The sequence below is a fragment of the Bufo bufo genome, chromosome 4 (assembly GCF_905171765.1).
Source record: "Bufo bufo chromosome 4, aBufBuf1.1, whole genome shotgun sequence".
Taxonomy (NCBI): domain Eukaryota; kingdom Metazoa; phylum Chordata; class Amphibia; order Anura; family Bufonidae; genus Bufo; species Bufo bufo.
The window spans coordinates 477,395,871-477,418,072 of record NC_053392.1 but is presented as its reverse complement, the minus strand read 5'-3'; the positions used below and the strand labels follow the sequence as shown (position 1 = coordinate 477,418,072).

The window sequence follows — 22,202 nt, the reverse complement described above, 5'->3', positions numbered from 1 at the left end:
CACCTTGACAATGGCAATGGCAAATATGGCGTTTCGTGGTCACAGAGAAAAAGTTGGAAAAAGAAACAGTGGTAATTTCCTTGCAATCATAGAGTTGCTAGCGGTGTATGATCCTCTCCTAAAACAATTGCTACAATTACCAGAGTGCACTGCAAAATACATAAGCCCCCGAATTCAAAATGAATTAATAGATATTTTATCCAAAACGGTTCAACATCAGATTTTATCAGATGTGAAGCAATCGCATTTTTATTCCCTGATTATTGACACACCTCAAGACATTGCAAAGATAGACCAGATGAGTCAGGTGGTGAGATATGTATCTATAGAGAGAGATAAAAACATGAGAGCCACAGAAGTTTGTATTCACGAGAGTTTTCTTGGCTTTCAGGCAGTGCATGACCAGAGTGCTGCTGGTATAGAAAAAGAAATCTTGGAATTGATTGATGGGCATGGTCTGTCTTTAGATAAGTGTCGTGGTCAGAGATATCATGGAGCGGCCACAATGAGTGGGGTCTACTCTGGTGTGCAGACTCGCATTTTACAAAGCGAAAAAAAATGCTCTCTATGTTCATTGTGCAGCCCATAATTTGAATTTAGTCCTGCAGGATGCCGTTTCTGACAGCACAGAAATGTCCAACTTTAATGATATGGTACAAACATTGTACAAATTTTTTGGGGAAAGTATAAGGCGTTGGGAGATTCTTTCTTCGTTCCAAAGCCAGTCTTCTATAACTTTAAAGAAATTATGCCCAACACGATGGTCATCTCGGTATGAAGCATTGCTTGCCCTTCGTTTTCGCTTTCCAGACGTTTTGAAATCCCTGTCAAAACTTATTCTTACTTCCTCCAAAAAAAGTGAAAGAGATGAGGCAATGAGACTTAAAAAGAAAATGGAGTCATTTAACTTTGTTTTCCTAATTGTCCTTCAAACAAAAATATTTCAGAGTGTTAATGCTCTGTCTATCATGCTCCAGGCTAAAAGCATGGATTTATCGAAAGCAACTAATTTGATAAAGAATGTAGCTGATGAACTTTCAAGCTACAGAAACAATTTTGAAATGGCCAAAGAAAGTGCTGTCTCACTAGCAAGCACTTGGAACATTTCTCCACATTTTCACAACAAACACACTCCCAAGGTGAAAAGTCATTTTGATGAGATTTGTGTTGATCACAGATTGCGAAATCCGGAAGAAAGGTTCAAAGTCACAGTTTTTTACAACTGCTTAGACATAATCAGAAATCAACTAAATAACAGATTTACAGGAATGAATCAGGTTGTGGAGCGTTTTCATATCATTCAGCCAGCAGCTCTGGCTGCCGTATCAGATGACACTTTGTTTAAAGCCGCGTCAAATCTGCAGAAAAAATATGAAAAAGATCTGTCGCCAGAATTTCCAGGGGAGCTCCTTAGCTTTAGGTCTGCACTTAAACCTGAAATTGCAAAGTCATCTTCTGTGAAAGACCTTGCAGATTTGCTTTTCGTGGAGAACAATGCAATTTCATCCCATCTGCCAGATGTGTGCATAGCTTTCCTGTTGTTCCTAACTCTACCAGTTACTGTGGCTTCTGCTGAAAGGTCCTTCTCAAAACTGAAGTTGATAAAGAATTATTTGAGAAGTACAATGTCTGAGCAAAGACTTTCTGGCCTTGCTATCCTAAGCATTGAAAATGCCAGGGCAAAACAGCTAGACATAGACCATATAATCAACACTTTTGCAAAAAGCAAAGCACGTAGACAACCGTTCTAAAATTGAAGGTACACCGTAAGTATGCAGGTTGGAAAAGTTTTCTTACAGAAATGGGTGACTAAGTGGTTCTACTAAGTATTTTCCAGGATTTGAATCAGTTATAGATCAAACCTGGCAGAGTGGTTCAATTATGTTATGCATTCCAAATTGTGTTTTTTCATTATTTAAGATGCATACCAACCCAGATTACCTGTAAATGTTAACTATTTTCATCACTTCACCCATTTCTGTTTATGAAAGTTTATTCGTTTTCGTTATATCAGTTGTGTGATGTTTTCATGAAGTTGTTCTTTATCATATTACTTTTAGGGCTTCTTTATGTCTGCGTTGGAGGCCTCATTTGGGGCCTTCCAGACAGACACATAGTAAGTTAGACACAGTGGAAAGAAAAATCCTGCATGCAGGACTTTTTTCTCCAGTAGAATACAGGATACTGACTGGAAACGGTAGTCAGTGGAATCTGTTCAGCTTTGTTTGGGTCAGTTATGTGCCCTATGCAGCTTTTCCATTATTTTCGTTGTTCTGCTCCTTGCAGCCCTTAAATGTTATATTTTTCAAGTTATGTATACAGCTGATGTATGCCCTATTTCATATAACTATATGCCCTTGCTTGTAAGCATGTGAAATAACAATTTAAAAATAAATAATTCACATAAATCTAGCTCTTAAATTTATGATTCTGTAGATACCACTAATTACATTGATTAGTACCATTTTTTCGATTGGTATATTACACAGAAAAATTACAGGCCTGTTAATTAAAAATGAGTTCTTGGTTTTCAGGCCTGACTAAAATGTATTCACAAATTTATCAATACAAGATCTAAAAGAATACATTGGCAATAATACCTATCAATAATAAGGACTTTCATTATAGGGTATAAAGCAGCCGTACATATAACATTGGAACAGAAATACCAACCTGAGAAAAGAACCTAATATATCTTAATTATGTTACAGGTTGGCACATCGTTTTACTGTTTGAAAGTTTGAAAGCTTGAAAGTTATCAAAGTTTGTTGAATTTGGAAAATCTGAAGCTGTATAGTTGCTTCAAGTTCTGGATGAAATATGTCACCTGGTTTATACATGGAAATTCACCAGTAAATACTGTAAGTATTCTGAGTGTAGGGTGCATTCATACAAACCCTATGTATTTTGCAGTCTATTTGGCATCCACATTTTGATGTGGACCCATTGACAAGTTCTATCCTTTGTGGAACGGATATATAGATGTGGACAGCACACATATAGCATTCATCCTGTGTAAAATTTGTGTGTTAAGTGTTTTGGCTAATATAACAGGAGTTAAATGCAATATTACTATTGACAACAGATGTATTGAATAAGTTGTAACAGCTCAACTTAACATGTGATATGCATTATGTTTTACTCTTTCAGGTTTATTTTTCTGATCCCCGCCATGCTACCATACTTCTTTTAACTTGGACTTTCAGAGGCAGACACGTCATCTTCAAAGTAAGTTAATATTTTTTTATTTATTTTTTTGGTAAATATTTTAAATGTAGCTTATCTATAATATTTCATTTGTTTTATTTCACAGAACAAATCCTTATTGGAAAATACATGCACATTTTATACGTTACTGCAACAAAGTTGGTTAATAATAAAATAAAAATGTTTATCCCTAACAGTTTCTGTAGGTCATGTATAAATGTATTTAATGGGGGTGTGGCATGGGAGGAGCCAGGTCAGGAAGTGGGAGAGGCCATGGTGGGTAGTGGGCGGGGTTAAGGGGCCCAATTAAGATTTTTGCTATGGGGCCCAGTGATTTCGATGTACGCCCCTGGTGCAGATCCAAGAGATATTTTGAGTTTGAGGCGGCAGGTGATGAAAAAAGCTTGGATGTGTGGTTTGAAGGACAGGGCATAATCCAAGGTTACTCCAAGGCAGCAGAGTTCGTTAAAGGGCTTCTGTCACCCCCCAAAAGTCATTTTTCATTTTTGGGCTAATCCTTATAGTGCTATTATTCAATATATAGTGCTCTTACCTTTTTCTGTGGCTTAGTTTCTTTAAAAACCGCACTTTTATAATATGTTAATTACCTCGCTACCAGCAAGTAGGGCAGTTACTTGCTGGTAGCCGCCGCATCCTCCTTTCAAAAAAACGCCCCCTCCTCCTGTTGATTGACAGGGCCAGCGAGCGCTCTCCTCCTCCGGCTGGCCCTGTCTGCAATTCAAATCCCGCGCCTGCGCCTTACGTGTCTTCATTCGGCGCAGGCGCAAATTTTCACGATTGCTTAATCGTGAAAATCGCAAATTTTTATCTTGAATATCGGCACTTTGAGAATTCGCGAAGATGTAGAATATAGTGCTATATATTCGTAATCACGAATATTCTAGATTTTATTTTCATCAGTAACCTCCCTTTTTGCTTGTGGGCCAATGAGAAGGCTGCAATATCTCTGTCAGAGCTTAGCAACATCCCTAGCAACCAATAGGAAAGTTGCCTACTCCTTTACTATATAAGTAACTCCCCGGCAGCCATTTTCTACAGTTTTTTGCAGTTCTGAGAGAGAGAGCAGTGACATTGCTGTGCTCTGTGCTTTCATCTGGATCCTATTCCTTATCCAATTACATTAGATAGTTAGTTAGCTCATATATATAATAAAGATCGTTAGTGGGAGATAGTCAATGTAGGTTAGATAGTGATATAGTGTCGCTGATGTAGTGATGTGTGTTAGGTATTGTGATAGGAATTACTGTTTCTCTGCCGTCCATACATACATGCTACAGACATAGTGCTGTGATATCACAACAATACTTAGTGCACCTATCAGTAGTATCTACTTAGTCCTGATAAAATGTGAAGTTGCATGTATTGCGCAAAAAATATGCGCATCATTAGTGCCGATTTGAGCAATCGTGAAAATAATGAGTGGAGATCACAAATTCTAGTATTCGCAAATTTATTGCGAATATTATGTGAAAAATTTGGGAAATATCGCGAAAACTAATATTGCCTATGCCGCTCATCACTAATGATAGATAGGTTTGTTGAGGGAGTTGAGTGAGATGAGGGAAAGATTATAAATTATGTTTTATCCATGTTAAGTTTTAGAAAGTGAGAGAGAAGGAGGATATAGTAAATAGACATTACGGAATTCTGGATAGTAACAAGGTGATATATGGACCAGAGAGGTAAATTTGTGTGTCCTCAGCATAGAAGTAATATTGAAATCCATGGGACTATATGAGTTGTCCCAGGCCGAAGGTGTATAGTAATGATGTGATCCAAGAGAGGGCCAAGTCAGTGATGCCAAGAGATGAGAGATTTTGTAACAGAAGGGAGTGGTTGATGGGGTCAAAGGCAGAGGAAAGGTTGAGGAGGAAGAGGACAAAGTAATTTAATTTGACAGTTAGCAGGTTGGTGGCTTTGGTAAGGGCAGTTTCAGTCGAGTGGTGGGGTTGGAAGCTGGATTGTAGGCGGTCAAATAGGGAGCATAAAGAGAGATAGGAGGACAGTTCAAAGTGGACATGTTGTTCAAGTAGCTCTGAGAAATATGGAAGAAGTGATATGGGGCTATAGCCAGACAAAGAAGATGGTTCATGGGATATTTTTTTAGGATGGGTGTGATGGTAGCATGTTCAAAACAGGAGGGGAAGTGGTTATTGATAGGTTGAAGAGATGAGTTAGGTCAAGGGTATACACTGTGCTGAGGTTGGGGATAAGGTGGGATGTGATTGGGTCAAGTGCAGAGGTGGTGAGATGTGATCTGGAGAGTAGGGTGGAAAGGTTTTCCTCTGTAATGGTGGAGAAGCGGCTTTTGGGGGAAGACTGAAACATTATGTAGAAGGGCTGCGAGGACTGTAGGCTGAAGCTTTCTCTGATGTTGTATTTTAGCCTTGTGGCACACTGTTGTAGTGCTGGGAGTAGGGTTTCCACCCCATAGTTAAACGATTAAATTACTCCAGCACATGAAATGAGATAATGATTATTTTTATTCAAGTCAGTTGCGGCTGAGTACATTAAAGTGACTAATGCCGCTGGTGGTCAGGATCCAAGAAAGATATAGGTAAGAGCGCTTGTGGATCTGTGTGTTCCACTGCAGGTATTTGCACTTTCTCTGATGTTGTCAATCTTTTGTTTGAAGTTAGTATCAAAGTCCTCAGCTGAGATGAGGGGTGAGGGAGGGGGCACAGGGGGACAGAGCAGAGAGTTAAAAGTGCTAAAAAGTTGTTTAAGGTTGTGAGACAGGGAATATATGAGAAATGTGAAATTGAGAAGGAATTGATAAAGTGCACTTAGAATAGGATATCTTCCATCCGCTCTGCAACCCTGGAAGCTTGTCCCAGTTCTTTGGTCAGACTGGAGTGACAGGGTTGCCTGTTGATTTTTTTGGGTTGTATTGTATATGAGGAGGGGGGAATCAAGACCTGTAGTTTTTGTGGTGTTATACAAAGTGACTGCAGCATCTGCATCATGGAGAGAACAAATGAGAGCGTGCCAGAAGGGAGTCAGAAAGCAAGCAAAAGTAAATATGTTTAAGGTTCCTGCGAGGGTGTGCTAGTGTGTGGACTAACGGGCGCAACTGAAGATAGCAATGAAGAGATTGTAAGTACTGTAGATTGTGACAGGGGGAGAGGGGAGTTAAGGTGCCTTTGCACGGGACACTTCAGCAGGTGATTGTGGGGAAGCAAGTGTTCCTTCCCCGCAAGCGCCTGCTTGTCAGTGGAGGAGACTGCTGTATTTACATGTGCAGTGTCCCACTCAGTGACTTTAAACTTTTGATACGTGTAGTTAATGTTTTGTGGTATAAAGCTGTAATTCCTATTACCAGGCTGTTAGTGTGTCATTACATTTATTCGCCCCTAGGTAGTGCTGGCACCACTTACATATATATATATATATATATATATATATAGTCAGGGGTATGCTAATGGTAGGAGATTAAATTCAGTTGGTTTTTGAGAGGAAAATAGAGGAGAAGGTAGAAAGTGAATGGAGGAGCAGAACAGGCCTAGTCCACAATGTAGCTGCTATTTTAGCCCCTTGGCTCTGGCCAGGCTAAGGGAGTATAGAGAACAGTATTACAGCAGCACAGCACAGACCAGTAAGTTTACGTCTGGATTTAGAGAAAGTCTAGTCGAGGTTAGAGTTACATTAGCCAATGGACTTCGCAAGCACCAGTGACCAGCAGGAACCTAAAAGTACCTGGACACAGCCGGATGATTAATGCGCAAAATTATCCTTTACCACATGCCTCTACGGACAAAGTGGACCGTAATTCTTTAGTGAGCAGTAGAGTTGAGCAGACACCTGGATGTTCGGGTTCGGTAGGTTCGGCCGAACTTGAAAAAAAAGTTCGGGTTCGGGACCCGAACTTGACCCCGAACCCGAACCCCATTGAAGTCAATGGGGACCCGAACTTTTGGGCACTAAAATGGCTCTAAAATAGTCCTGGAAAGTGCTAGAGGGCTGCAAAAGGCATCAAAATGTGCTTAAGAGCATGGCAACTGTTCTGCAACCAAATGTGGATAGGGAAATGACAAAATAACATAAACTACTGAAAAATTAAAAATAACAATCTGGATCTAGGAGTAGGAGGTTGAGGAGGCGGTGGATGTGGCGGTGTAGGTTGACGTGGCGGTGTATGTGGAAGCGGCGGTGAAAGAGGAATAGGTAGCCAACACTGATTTGTGTTATTTTTTATTTTTAAATTGGGGTATCCCCCAGAAAATTGGTACATATAACAAAATAAAACAAAGAATAAGTGCACTTGAGTACAAGAATGGATGAGGCTGGTATAAACGTCTATTCTGCACAAGGTACGGACAAGTCCTGTGGGATCCATGCCTGGTTCATTTTAATAAACGTGAGCTTGTCCACATTGGCTGTGGCCTGTGATAATGCTCTCTGCCGTGCTAAACACACGTTCACACTATACACTGGCTGCAGGGCAGGTCAGCACCTCTAAGGCTGACAAAGCTTTTCCACATTTGGGCCATGCTAACCCTGCCTTATCAGGTGCTGGCGGTGCCCCAGCTGCTTTGGCGACCTCTTCCTCCTCCTGTGCCTTCGCCTTGTGCTTCCACTGTGCCCCCGCTGTCAGGTGGGAATGCCATCAGCAGCGTGCGCTTGTAGTCGCGCATCTTCCGATCAGTAACAGATGTTTTCACTAAATTTAGTTCCCTGTCAGCAATGCAGAGCAGGGGTTCATTCACTGCAAAAGGGGGTTCTTGTCACCCAGCAATAGAACAGAAGATTTTGAGAGATTTAGGCCCCTGTCACCCAGGCACAGCAGGGGTTCATTTACGGCAAAAGAGGGTTCATGTCACCCAGCAATGGAACAGAGGATTTTGAGAGATTTAGGCCCCTGTCACCCAGGCACAGCAGGGGTTCATTCACGGCAAAAGGGGTTCATGTCACCCATCAATAGAACAGAGGATTTTGAGAGATTTAGGCCCCTGTCACCCAGGCACAGCAGGGGTTCATTCACGGCAAAAGGAGGTTCATGTCACCCAGCAATAGAACAGAGGATTTTGAGAGATTTAGGCCCCTGTCACCCAGGCACAGCAGGGGTTCATTCACGGCAAAAGGGGGTTCATGTCACCTAGCAATAGAACAGAGGATTTTGAGAGATTTAGGCCCCTGTCACCCAGGCACAGCAGGGGTTCATTCATGGCAAAAAGGGGTTCATGTCACCCAGCAATAGAACAGATGATTTTGAGAAATTTAGGCCCCTGTCACCCAGGCACAGCAGGGGTTCATTCACGGCAAAAGGGGGTTCATGTCACCCAGCAATACAACAGAGGATTTTGAGAGATTTAGGCCCCTGTCACCCAGGCACAGCAGGGGTTTGTATACGCCAAAAATGGTAAAATGTCACCCGACAATTGAAAATAAGATTTTTTTCAATTTAGGGCACTTAAGAGCATGGCAACTGCTCTGCAAACAAATTTGGATAGGGAAATAACTTAAAATAAAATAAAATAACAAAAAATTACAAAATATTAACCTGCAACTCAGAGAAGGAGGTGGATATGGAGTCGGAGGTTGAGGAGGCGGTGAATGTGGTATTGTAGGTGGAGGCAGCAATGGAGGAGGAGGAGGTAGCCAACAATGTTTTTTTTTTTCCATTTTTTATTGGGGTAGGTAGCCCCCAAAATATTGGGACAAATAAAAAAAGAAAACAAAGAATCATTGCACTTGACTTGAGTACAAGAATGTATGTTTGATGGTGGTATAAATGTCTATTCTGCACAAGGTACAGACAAGTCTTGTGGGATCCAAGCCTGGGTAATTTTAATGAACGTGAGCTTGTCCACGTTGGCTGTCCTCTGTGGGAGGCGTATCGTCTGCGTCTTCCGTATCCCCCCAGCCACGCATCAGTGGTGGGCCCGAGCTGCGTTGGATGCCACCCCTCTGTGAACATGCTTCATCCCAATCCTCCTCCTCCTCCTCCTCGTCCTCCAGTAGAGGGCCTTGGCTGGCCAAATTTGTACCTGGCCTCTGCTGTTGCAAAAATCCTCTTTCTGAGCCACTTCTAAAAGATTTGCCTGAAAGTGTTAGAGATGACCCCTCTTCCTCCTCCTCGTCCTGGGCCACATCCTCTTCCATCATCGCCCTAAGTGTTTTCTCAAGGAGACATAGAAGTGGTATTGTAACGCTGATAACGGAGTCATCGCCACTGGCCATGTTGGTGGAGTACTCGAAACAGCGCAACAGGGCACATAGGTCTCGCATGGAGGCCCAGTCATTGGTGGTGAAGTGGTGCTGTTCCGCAGTGCAACTCACCTGTGCGTGCTGCAGCTGAAACTCCACTATGGCCTGCTGCTGCTCGCACAGTCTCTCCAGCATGTGAAAGGTGGAGTTCCACCTGGTGGGCACGTCGCATAAGAGGCGGTAAGCGGGAAGGCCGAAGTTACGCTGTAGAGCAGACAGCCGAGCGGCGGCAGGATGAGAACGCCGGAAGCGCGCACAGACGGCCCGCACTTTATGCAGCAGCTCTGACATGTCGGGGTAGTTGTAAATGAATTTCTGCACCACCAAATTCAGCACATGCGCCAGGCAAGGGATGTGCGTCAAACCGGCTAGTCCCAGAGCTGCAACCAAATTTCGCCCATTATCGCACACCACCAGGCTGGGCTTGAGGCCCACTGGCAGCAACCACTCGTCGGTCTGTTGTTCTATACCCCGCCACAACTCCTGCACGGTGTGGGGCCTGTCCCCCAAACACATCAATTTCAGAATGGCCTGCTGACGTTTACCCCTGGCTGTGCTGAAGTTGGTGGTGAAGGTCTGTCGCTGACCGGATGAGGAGGTGGAAGAAGAGGAGGAGGAAGACGAGTGGAAAGAGGAGACAACAGGAGGCAAAGAATGATGCCCTGTGATCCTTGGCGGCGGAAGGACGTGCGCCAAACAGCTCTCCGCTTGGGGCCCAGCCGCCACTACATTTGCCAGTGTGCAGTTAGGGAGATATAGCGTCCCTGGCCGTGCTTACTGGTCCGCGTATCTGTGGTTAGATGGACCTTGCCACAGATGGAGTTGCGCAGTGCACACTTGATTTTATCCGATACTTGGTTGTGCAGGGAGGGCACGGCTCTCCTGGAGAAGTAGTGGCGGCTGGGAACGACGTACTGTGGGACAGCAAGCGACATGAGCTGTTTGAAGCTGTCCGTCTCCACCAGCCTGAATGACAGCATTTTTAAAGGCCAGTAGTTTAGAAATGCTGGCATTCAGGGCCAGGGATCGAGGGTGGCTAGGTGGGAATTTACGCTTTTTCTCAAAGGTTTGTGAGATGAGAGCTGAATGCTTCCGTGTGACATGGTGGAGATGCTTGGTGATGGAGGTGCTGTTGTTGGTGGCACATCCTCTGTTGGCTGGGCGGCAGGTGCCAACGTTCCTCCAGAGGCGGAGGAAGAGGCCGAGGCAGCAGCAGAAGAGGGAGCCCTTTCTTGGTTTTGAAGGTGCTTACTCCACTGCAGCCCATATCTCGCATGTAGATGCCTGGTCATGCAGGTTGTGCTAAGGTTCAGAACGTTAATGCCTCGCTTCAGGCTCTGATGGCACAGCGTGCAAACCACTCAGGTCTTGTCGTCAGCACATTGTGTTAAGAAGTGCCATTTCAGGGAACTCCTTGAAGCTGCCTTTGGTGTGCTCGGTCCCTGGTGACGGTGGCCAGTAGCAGGCGAACTGTTTTGGCGACGGCTGCTCTGCTTTTGCACCCTGCTCCCGCTTTTGCTACGCTGTTGGCTCGGTCTCACCACTGCCTCTTCCTCCGAACTCTGAAAGTCAGTGGCATGACCTTCGTTCCATGTGGGGTCTAGGACCTCATCGTCCCCTGCATCGTCTTCCACCCAGTCTTCCTCCCTGACCTCCTTTTCGGTCTGCACACTGCAGAAAGACGCAGCAGTTGCCACCTGTGTTTTCGTCATCATCAGAGGAGTGCTGAGGTGGTATTCCCATGTCCTCATCAGGAAACATAAGTTGTAGTGCGTCAGTGCATTCTATGTCTTCCACACCTGGGGAAGGGCTAGGTGGATGCCCTTGGGAAACCCTGCCAGCAGAGTCTTCAAACAGCATAAGAGACTGCTGCACGACTTGAGGCTCAGACAGGTTCCCCGATATGCACAGGGGTGATGTGACAGCCTGATGGGCATGGGTTTCAGGTGCCACCTGTGCGCTTTCTGCAGAAGATTGGGAGATAATGTAAACGTGCTGGATCCACTGTCGGCCACCCAATTGACTAGCGCCTGTACTTGCTCAGGCCTTACCATCCTTAGAACGGCATTAGGCCCGACCAAATATCGCTGCAGATTCTGGCGGCTACTGGGACCTGAGATAGTAGGTTCAGTAGGACGTTTAGCTGAGGCAGAACGGCCACGTCCTCTCCCTGCACCAGAGGCTCCACCAACACCACCACCACGACCATGACCACGTCCCTTATTAGATGTTTGCCTCATAGTTAGCGTTTACAAAGCAAAGTAAGTCTGTTAAAAATAATTAACCGCCAATAAAAACCCCGATCTAGGGTATTGCACTAAAAAAATAAATTTTAACTCTATATGACAGCGGTATTTGTGGCCTAAATGTGACACTCACTTATGCACGTCTTATCCCAGATGTGCAGTATATCAGAGGTTTTTTTCACCCCAGTAACCAAAAAGCCGTATTTTTGGCCTAAATGTGACAGTCACTGATGCACGTGTAATCCCAGATGTGCAGTATATCAGAGGCTTTTTTCACCCCAGTATGCCAAAGCCGTATTTCTGGCCTAAATGTGACACTCACTTATGCACGTCTTATCCCAGATGTGCAGTATATCAGAGGGTTTTTTCACCCCAGTAACCAAAAAGCCGTATTTCTGGCCTAAATGTGACAGTCACTTATGCTCGTCTAATCCCAGATGTGCAGTATATTAGAGGGTTTTTTCACCCCAGTAACCAAAAAGCCATATTTCTGGCCTAAATGTGACAGTCACTTATGCTTGTCTAATCCCAGGTGTGCAGTATATCAAAGGCTTCTTTCACCCCAGTAACCAAAAAGCCGTATTTCTGGCCTAAATGTGACAGTCACTTATGCTTGTCTAATCCCAGATGTGCAGTATATTAGAGGGTTTTTTCACCCCAGTAACCAAAAAGCCGTATTTCTGGCCTAAATGTGACAGTCACTTATGCTTGTCTAATCCCAGATGTGCCGTATATTAAAGGGTTTTTTCACTCCAGTAACCAAAAAGCCACATTTCTGGCCTAAATGTGACAGTCACTTATGCTTGTCTAATCCCAGATGTGCAGTATATCAGAGACTTTTATCACCCCAGTATGCCAAAGCCGTATTTCTGGCCTAAATGTGACAGTCACTTATCCTTGTCTAATCCCAAATGTGCAGTATATTAGAGGGTTTTTTCACCCCAGTAACCAAAAAGCCGTATTTCTGGCCTAAATGTGACAGTCACTTATGCTTGTCTAATCCCAGATGTGCAGTATATTAGAGGGTTTTTTCACCCCAGTAACCAAAAAGCCGTATTTCTGGCCTAAATGTGACAGTCACTTATGCACGTGTAATCCCAGATGTGCAGTATATCAAAGGCTTTTTTCACCCCAATAACCAAAAATCCGTATTTCTGGCCTAAATGTGACAGTCACTTATGCACGTGTAATCCCAGATGTGCAGTATATCAGAGGCTTTTTTCACCCCAGTATGCCAAAGCCGTATTTATGGCCTACATGTGACAGTCACTTATGCACGTGTAATCCCAGATGTGCAATATATTAGAGGCTTTTTTCGCCACAGTATGCCAAAGCCGTATTTCTGGCCTAAATGTGACAGTCACTTATGCTTGTCTAATCCCAAATGTGCAGTATATTAGAGGGTTTTTTCACCCCAGTAACCAAAAAGCCGTATTTCTGGCCTAAATGTGACAGTCACTTATGCACGTGTAATCCCAGATGTGCAGTATATCAAAGGCTTTTTTCACCCCAGTAACCAAAAATCTGTATTTCTGGCCTAAATGTGACAGTCACTTATGCACGTGTAATCCCAGATGTGCAATATGTCAGAGGCTTTTTTCACCCCAGTATGCCAAAGCCATATTTATGGCCTAAATGTGACAGTCACTTATGTACGTGTAATGCCAGATGTGCAATATATTAGAGGCTTTTTTCACCACAGTAACCAAAAAGCCGTATTTCTGGCCTAAATGTGACACTCACTTATGCTTGTCTAATCCCAGATGTGCAGTATATTAGAGGGTTTTTTCACCCCAGTAACCAAAAAGCCGTATTTCTGGCCTAAATGTGACAGTCACTTATGCTTGTCTAATCCCAGATGTGCAGTATATTAGAGGGTTTTTTACCCCAGTAACCAAAAAGCCGTATTTCTGGCCTAAATGTGACAGTCACTTATGCTTGTCTAATCCCAGATGTGCAGTATATCAGAGGCTTTTTTCACCCCAGTATGCCAAAGCCGTATTTATGGCCTAAATGTGACAGTCACTTATGCACGTGTAATCCTAGTGTGTAGTATATCAGAGGCTTTTTTCACCCCAGTAACCAAAAAGCCGTATTTCTGGCCTAAATGTGACAGTCACTTATGCATGTGTAATCCCAGATGTGCAGTATATGAGAGTCTTTTTTCACCCCAGTATGCCAAAGCCGTATTTCTGGCCTAAATGTGACAGTCACTTATGCTTCTCTAATCCCAGATATGCAGTATATTAGAGGGTTTTTTCACCCCAGTAACCAAAAATCCGTATTTCTGGCCTAAATGTGACAGTCACTTATGCACGTGTAATCCCAGATGTGCAGTATATCAGAGGCTTTTTTCACCCCAGTATGCCAAAGCCGTATTTATGGCCTACATGTGACAGTCACTTATGCACGTGTAATCCCAGATGTGCAATATATTAGAGCCTTTTTTCGCCACAGTATGCCAAAGTCGTATTTCTGGCCTAAATGTGACAGTCACTTATGCTTGCCTAATCCCAAATGTGCAGTATATTAGAGGGTTTTTTCACCCCAGTAACCAAAAAGCCGTATTTCTGGCCTAAATGTGACAGTCACTTATGCACGTGTAATCCCAGATGTGCAGTATATCAAAGGCTTTTTTCACCCTAGTAACCAAAAATCCGTATTTCTGGCCTAAATGTGACAGTCACTTATGCACGTGTAATCCCAGATGTGCAATATATCAGAGGCTTTTTTCACCCCAGTATGCCAAAGCCGTATTTATGGCCTAAATGTGACAGTCACTTATGCACGTGTAATGCCAGATGTGCAATATATTGGAGGCTTTTTTCACCCCAGTAACCAAAAAGCCGTATTTCTGGCCTAAATGTGACACTCACTTATGCACGTCTTATCCCAGATGTGCAGTATATCAGAGGGTTTTTTCACCCCAGTAACCAAAAAGCCGTATTTCTGGCCTAAATGTGACACTCACTTATGCACGTCTTATCCCAGATGTGCAGTATATCAGAGGGTTTTTTCACCCCAGTAACCAAAAAGCCGTATTTCTGGCCTAAATGTGACAGTCACTTATGCTTGTCTAATCCCAGATGTGCAGTATATTAGAGGGTTTTTTCACCCCAGTAACCAAAAAGCTGTATTTCTGGCCTAAATGTGACAGTCACTTATGCTTGTCTAATCCCAGATGTGCAGTATATTAGAGGGTTTTTTCACCCCAGTAACCAAAAAGCCGTATTTCTGGCCTAAATGTGACAGTCACTTATGCTTGTCTAATCCCAGATGTGCAGTATATTAGAGGGTTTTTTCACCCAGTAACCAAAAAGCCGTATTTCTGGCCTAAATGTGACAGTCACTTATGCTTGTCTAATCCCAGATGTGCAGTATATCAGAGGCTTTTTTTACCCCAGTATGCCAAAGCCGTATTTATGGCCTAAATGTGACAGTCACTTATGCATGTGTAATCCCAGATGTGCAGTATATGAGAGGCTTTATTCACCCCAGTATGCCAAAGCCGTATTTATGGCCTACATGTGACAGTTACTTATGCACGTGTAATCCCAGATGTGCAATATATTAGAGGCTTTTTTCACTCCAGTAACCAAAAAGCTGTATTTCTGGCCTAAATCTGACAGTCACTTATGCACGTGTAATCCTAGTGTGTAGTATATCAGAGGCTTTTTTCACCCCAGTAACCAAAAAGCCGTATTTCTGGCCTAAATGTGACAGTCACTTATGCACGTGTAATCCCAGATGTGCAGTATATGAGAGTCTTTTTTCACCCCAGTATGCCAAAGCCGTATTTATGGCCTAAATGTGACAGTCACTTATGCACGCGTAATCCCAGATGTGCAACATATTAGAGGCTTTTTTCACCCCAGTAACAAAAAATCTGTATTTCTGTCCTAAATGTGACAATCACTGTGGTGCACTATATTTAACAGATATATTTTTTTAACCCCAGTAAGCAATAAGCTGTATTTCTGGACTTGCAGACATGCAGATAGCCTGTGCTGGTGCACTATCGTTGCATAAAATGGCTGCCGATTATGTATTGATATTGACTAACTGAAGAAAAAAAAGTTTGTTTTCAGCAGCAGTTGGCTCAGGGAAGGCTTAAAAAAATTGTGCACTGCACCCACAGAACACATTTGCTGTAGATCGCTGAGTACAAAAAACTGTTCTTGAGAGGATTTCTCCCTGATCTCTCCCGCACAGCAGCTGCAGCCTCTCCCTACACTAATCCGAGCAGACTGACGGGCGGCGCTACGTGACTTCAGCTTAAATAGAGGCTGGGTCACATGCTGCAGTTGGCCAATCACAGCCATGCCAATAGTAGGCATGGCTGTGATGGCCTTTTGGGGCAAGTAGTATGACGCTTGTTGATTGGCTGCTGTGCAGCCTTTCAAAAAGCACTAAGAAAGCGCCGAACACCGAACCCGAACTTTTACGTAAATGTTCGGGTCCGGGTGCCGAAAAACCTAAAGTTCGGTACGAACCCGAACTTTACAGTTCGGGTTCGCTCAACTCTAGTGAGCAGCCTTTCCAAAGAATGGAGCAGAAGACTGATGCCTGCCATTATGGAGCCACCCTGTGGATTGCTACTGACCAGTAAGAGTTATTATATTCAGTACCTGAGTGCTAGAGAATGGACTTAGCGCAGACTTATATAAGAAAGAACCTTTTTCTTGCCTGTTAAAATAAAAGTCTTAGGAAAACTCCTTAACTGACAACTGTCCAGCCTGTTACAAGGATTACAGATAAAACCAATATCTGAGTCATATCTTTATGCCATATAGATGAACTGTACTTGCAATGAGCAGGACCGTGGTACGGTTAGGCGTATGCCAAAATATGCAGTGGGTCCGGATATGGGTATAATAGTCTATGTTTTTGTTTGTGGCGCCAATTGCAGCGTGCGCAGGGTACAATCTCAGTGCCCTTTAAGGTGTTGTAACTCACGTACCAGGTTAGGACTGCCAGAGTGGTGTAATGTCTCTGTGTAGTAGTAGGTATAGTGTCAACGGTCTCTCCTACCTTGGTACGGCTGGACTCCTGGATCCTGGCTCACTTGCAATAAATGAGTGTGTTGCTAGTAGGAGTAATGGAGGAACTTGGTAGTAATGAATGAGATCCAGACTTGGAATATAATTCAACTTATCTTTAATGGAGGCAGCATTAATCCATATGAGTTACAGCAATAGTCTTAGGTCCCAGCAGGTATTGGCAATGTATGGCAGGGATCAATATCTTCTATCTTCTGCTGTGTTGGGGACTGACTAGCTGATGAGGAATTTGGCTTCTCCTGGTCTCTGGATGTTACTCACAGTTATGCTCACAGGGAATGGTTCGTCCTGGAGTTCTGGAGATGGCTGCTTGCTTGTCACCAGTTGAGGCTGAAGGGCTCAGACTGGGGATGAAGATCTTTGGTCTCAACCGAGACAAGATCCTGGTTTGGGATCCCTATTTCTGGGAGCTCCTACCAGCACAGCCTTCCCCTAGCTGGGGTGGCTGGCACACTCAACTTAACTTCCTTTCCTCCCCATGAGACAGGACATGGGCCAGCCCACTCTGCTCATAGAGGGGGAGCTAAACCGGAATGTACTATTCCAGTCTAGATATGCTAAACTGACCTAAGACCTTGCTAGCACATTGCTGCCACCTGCTGGTGTACATGGAAATTAAAGCAAATACATGTAACAGGCTTAGAAAATGCATATTTGTGAGGAATATTATATGAAATCACATTAGATGATAAGGCACATGTTACCAACAAACAGTAGCGGGGAAAAAGAGTCTAGTAACATAACTCTGGGATGTTACATTCTGACTACCAGGAGACAAGTGATTTAAGTAAAAGTTCAACTGTTTTACTAAAACTGATTCCTCATCTTTTCCTCCACCAACCTTTGCACCTAATGGTGCTGGCATCATGAACAACCGGGGTCCCAGCCTCAAAAGCATCTAAACACCTATACCATCAAGGGTACCTCAACTACCATCTGGCTGGTGATCCCTGTACTAGAGAGTTCCCCGGAGGATTTAGTGCTGTCTTCCCCATCACTGCACGCTGGCCCAGGGAGCTACAAAAATCGTGAGTACGACTACTACCCCCATCCACCCACCATGCCCTCACAGATTGCCCCTGCGTTCCGGTTCGCTGCACATGCAGTATGGGGAGGAGCGATCGCTAATGCCATCGCTCGTCCCCATAAAGATTGTTTTCTGGCAGCAGAGATTGTTTAGACAGCATGATCTAACAAGCATTTTGCTTGTAACTAACAAGCATTTTGCTTGTTCAATGGCTAATCGGCAGCACCTGTACATCGCCAGATAGTCCCTAAGAGCATTCCTATGAACGCTCATTAGCAATTATCTAGCAGATTCTAGGTAAAAATAACATTCTGTGTGTGACCATTTCTGTGGGTGGCTACGGAGGACCATTGTGAGGTGGAAAGGAGGAAATGAGTGCTAGAAGTTTAGAGGCAGCTGAGTGGAAAGTGTCAATAGGGATGTTGAAGTCACCCATGATGATGGTGAGTTTGTCAGTGGAAAGAACGTATAGGTGTCAATATTCATAGATTTTAATTTTTCACTTCAGTGTTACTATACCATTGACATTTAAATACAAAACTTTGCCCTTGCCTAGCAGTCAGCACAAAGAGATATAAATCCTGTATAGATAAGGAACCCCTTGTGAAGGGTGTACTAGACACCCGAAACATGCAGACGATTGTCGGGAGGGAAGCGTTCCCTCCCAGCAATTGCCTGCTCGCTTGCTGAGGAGACCGCTGCTAATGCATGCAGTGATCTCCTCAGCAACATGGGGAGAGCATGCTGAAAGATCTGGATTACTCAATAAACGCGCGTTTGCTTCTTTATCGTGTAATTGGTGACAGTATTACACTGCAAGATGATGCTGGATCCAGACTACCTGAGTTCATGTTAACTTTCCTCATGCTACATACTGTATTTGCCCGTTGATTCCAGCATGACAGTATATGGAAGTGGTCCACTGAGATTACATTGCAACTAGAGATGAGGAAAAATTTTATTCGTCAAGAAATTCGATTCGTTACGATTGACTTTGTCACAAATTGCTTTTCATCGTATCGAGCGGGTGCAATGATGGGGAATGGCGATCGCGCCACCACCCCCCCCATCGTTTAACCCCTCAGATGTCGTGTTCAACGCTGACAGTGGCATCTGGGACTCACTTTTATCTCCTCCGGGGTTAATCTGCTCCTGTCTTGATTGAAGAAAACCTGCGAAAGGACCTGCAGCCAGCGTGATCACGCGGTGATGTCTTCACGCTTGCCACAGCTCCTTTGGCGGGTTTTCTTTAATCAAGATGGAAGCAGATGGCCTCTCTGTGATCAAGTGGATAAGCTTTTTTTTTTTTTTTCAACCACCATTTTAGGAAAAAATTATTCATTACCACAAATCATGAGGAAATTTGGCTTTGTGGCGAATCAAATTTTTCCTGAAAATCGGATCAAAGTCCACTTCGGATACTTCCATTCGCTCAAGAATAATTGAAACAGATGTTACCATAAGGCCTATTGCACACGACCATATGGCTTTTTCAGTGTTTTGCGGTCCGCCTGGTGGTGATTCATTGCCATTACATTATATATTACTCTTTTTGTGCTGACATTATATCAAACTAATATCGGCATTACAAAGCCTAGCATCAACATGACTGACTGATGTTTCACTCACCGCAAGTATTTCTGGATTTCCAAATTCAATACATGTTGTATCTAGCAATGGTTCTCTATTGTGAACTATGGACACCATTTCATACAGTATCTGGATCATCCAATTTGTTCCTGAAACAAATAACAATTAATGTAACATTGTAGTTTATAGATTTTCTCCTTCAAGTAAGTTTATATAGAACTGATATATTATACAGTATATATTGCTGTTTACTCAAGGGGCTGTGGATGCAGCCATCTGGTGCCTCTAGACTAAGAAGACCAAAAGACATATGGGGTCATTTATCAAACTGGTGTAAAGTAGAACTGGCTTAGTTGCCCATAGCAACAATTCAGATTGCACTTTCATTTTCTAAAGGAGCTGTCAAAAATGAAAGGTGGAATTTGATTGGTTGCTATGGGCAACTAAGCCAGTTCTACTTTACACCAGTTTGATAAATGACCCCAATAATTTATATCATATCCAATGCATTTATAGCACTGTTCACATCTACGTTGCTGTTTACATCTGCATTGCAGTTTTATTTATAATGGAAGCCATGAAGCTTGATCCACTGTACAATGTGTACCAACAGAGCCTGATGGACCCGATTGACTTACAGTAATGTTCATCTGGGATCTGTCATTTTGAGAGTGAGAATGGCATGGTATGCTGCTGTATGCGTGCTGTCAAATCTAGCGGAATTACCTATAAAATCTCTGATGAAAATGTGAACAGAACTTGTTTTAGGGTACGGCTACACAGTGACACTGGTCATGCGAAAGCTTTTGCAGGCAGGATTCCAGGGGCATCGCAGTGTAGTGGTGATCCCATAGAAATGAATGGGGTCACAGCGCAAGTCGCATGTGTGCTATGACTGTGACTGCTAAATCTCACAAAGTCCAGCAGTGTTAAATTCTTTGTGATTCATGGGTCGCAGTCACAGCTCACATGCGACCCCATTCATTTCCATGGGATCACAGCTGTAGTGTGATTCTCCTGCGATCCTGGCCACAACAGCTTAACCCTACACTAAAAGGGGAAATCTTATTTAAATATAATATTAAATTATTATAATCATAAATTTTATAATTTAAAATTAGAAACCTGAAACCCACGTACTGAGAGATTATTGCCAGTGCCATGACTGAAGCTTGGATTCAGATTACCCTCCATATCAATATCCAGACTTTTATACACATATCCAGGGATGGATTTAGGCAAACCAGGTCCATGCCACATCCGTCATGACTTCCAGTATCTTATAGTTTATGTTTCTCATAGCAATATGTGGGATTTCTTGTCTACTACTGCTATGTAATGTTACTACACTTTATACATATTATAATCCATACATATATGTGCTAGTGTGTGCTGTTGCCCCTGTCCTTTTTATGAAGATGGATGTACGGTTCCCCTTCTATTAAGGCACAGTCCAGCTCATTTTTAATACATGGTTACCTATTCTCACCTTTTACTTGCAACCCTAGGTTATCTAGATATATGGCATTAAGACCACCTAGTTGTATGAGGCATTGACCGGCGTCCACACTTTCGCCCTCTTCTCAGATGGCCGCCGGCATATGGCCCTCGTTCTGCACATGCGCATCCATGTGACGCTCACGTCACAGGCTAGATTTACATTTGCATCCTGAGAGCGCTCTTCTTGATCACAAGTGATAAATACCGGTTGTGTGTTCCACGCCTCATTTTCGGGCCCTCCCGCCCACAGGGGTGGACACGTGACCCCTGGCCACCAATCAGGGACCCCTTGCCGGTATTTATCATGGCGCTCCGCACCACAGGTTAGCGCCGGCTGTGTTTGACATGTGGTCTCGTTATTGGTGAGTTTTGAGCTCAGGGCTCCACTATATCAAGCATTGTTTCAGTATGGGATATGGTTTTACATTGTCCGCTCCCTTCCAAGGGCCTTATCTTTACACTCCCACTATCTTTACACTCCCACTATTGTCTTGTGTTGTTGCCTGTTCAGGTTTTCATGAGTTCAGCCTGCCTTTAGTCACCCAGTGCTTAGTATTGAACTCGGATCACATCCCTGATGATTGTTATGCCATCACGTATCTGATCTGACCTGGATACACCATCTACCTACCTTACTATTTGTATGGACTGTTTGTTGGTGTCACGGATGATGTTGCAGATAGCTGGAAGTTATGGATAAACATCCGACTGGCTTGATCCCAAACTAAGGAGCATAAAGGTGACCCCTATAAAACCCTAAGAGCTCACCCTGACTGCTAAGCACATACAAGGGTCTGAGAGGTAGACGATTGCATGCCCTCGTACCTAGACTGTGTGACACCTGAAAACCCTAGTGAGGGGACACAACCACCGGCTCCCTGCAATTAATACGGAGGGAGTCAGGGTCACCTAGAATCAAGCTAGCAAGGAACCACAAAACATGAAAGGACTTATCTGAACAAGCAGTCAACAGAAGTCTCCAGCAGTGAACACTTCAATCCAGGAAGTAGTATAAACCGCAAAGTGAGGCAGTATGGGAGGGAATATAAAGGAAAGAGGATTAGTCTAAATTGGTGACACCTGGAAGAAGGAAATGAGATGACAAAGTGAAACCAAAACAAAGAACATCATGCAAGACGTAGAAAAGGACGTCTGTCAGACCTTCTCACAGAAGTGGCGGTGACAGTACCCCTCCCTCTACGGGTGGACTCCGGACACTCAGAACTCAGCTTCTCAGGATGAGACCTATGGAAAGCCTTGATGAGACGAGTGGCCTTAATGTCCACCACTGGGACCCACATCCTCTCCTCAGGACCATAACCCTCCCAATGAACAAGGTATTGG

At 43.7% G+C, this 22,202-nt stretch overlaps 1 protein-coding gene across 1 annotated transcript in view; it reads right to left on the bottom strand.

Moving 5' to 3' along the window:
• LOC120998717 (sulfotransferase 6B1-like) overlaps positions 1 to 22,202 on the bottom strand; it is a 168,331-nt gene that overhangs the window by 113,026 nt on the left and 33,103 nt on the right. Inside the window, exon 2 of the mRNA XM_040429508.1 lies at positions 19,398 to 19,507. Coding sequence (XP_040285442.1) covers positions 19,398 to 19,507 — 110 coding nt within the window. The remainder of the gene's footprint in view (positions 1 to 19,397; positions 19,508 to 22,202) is intronic.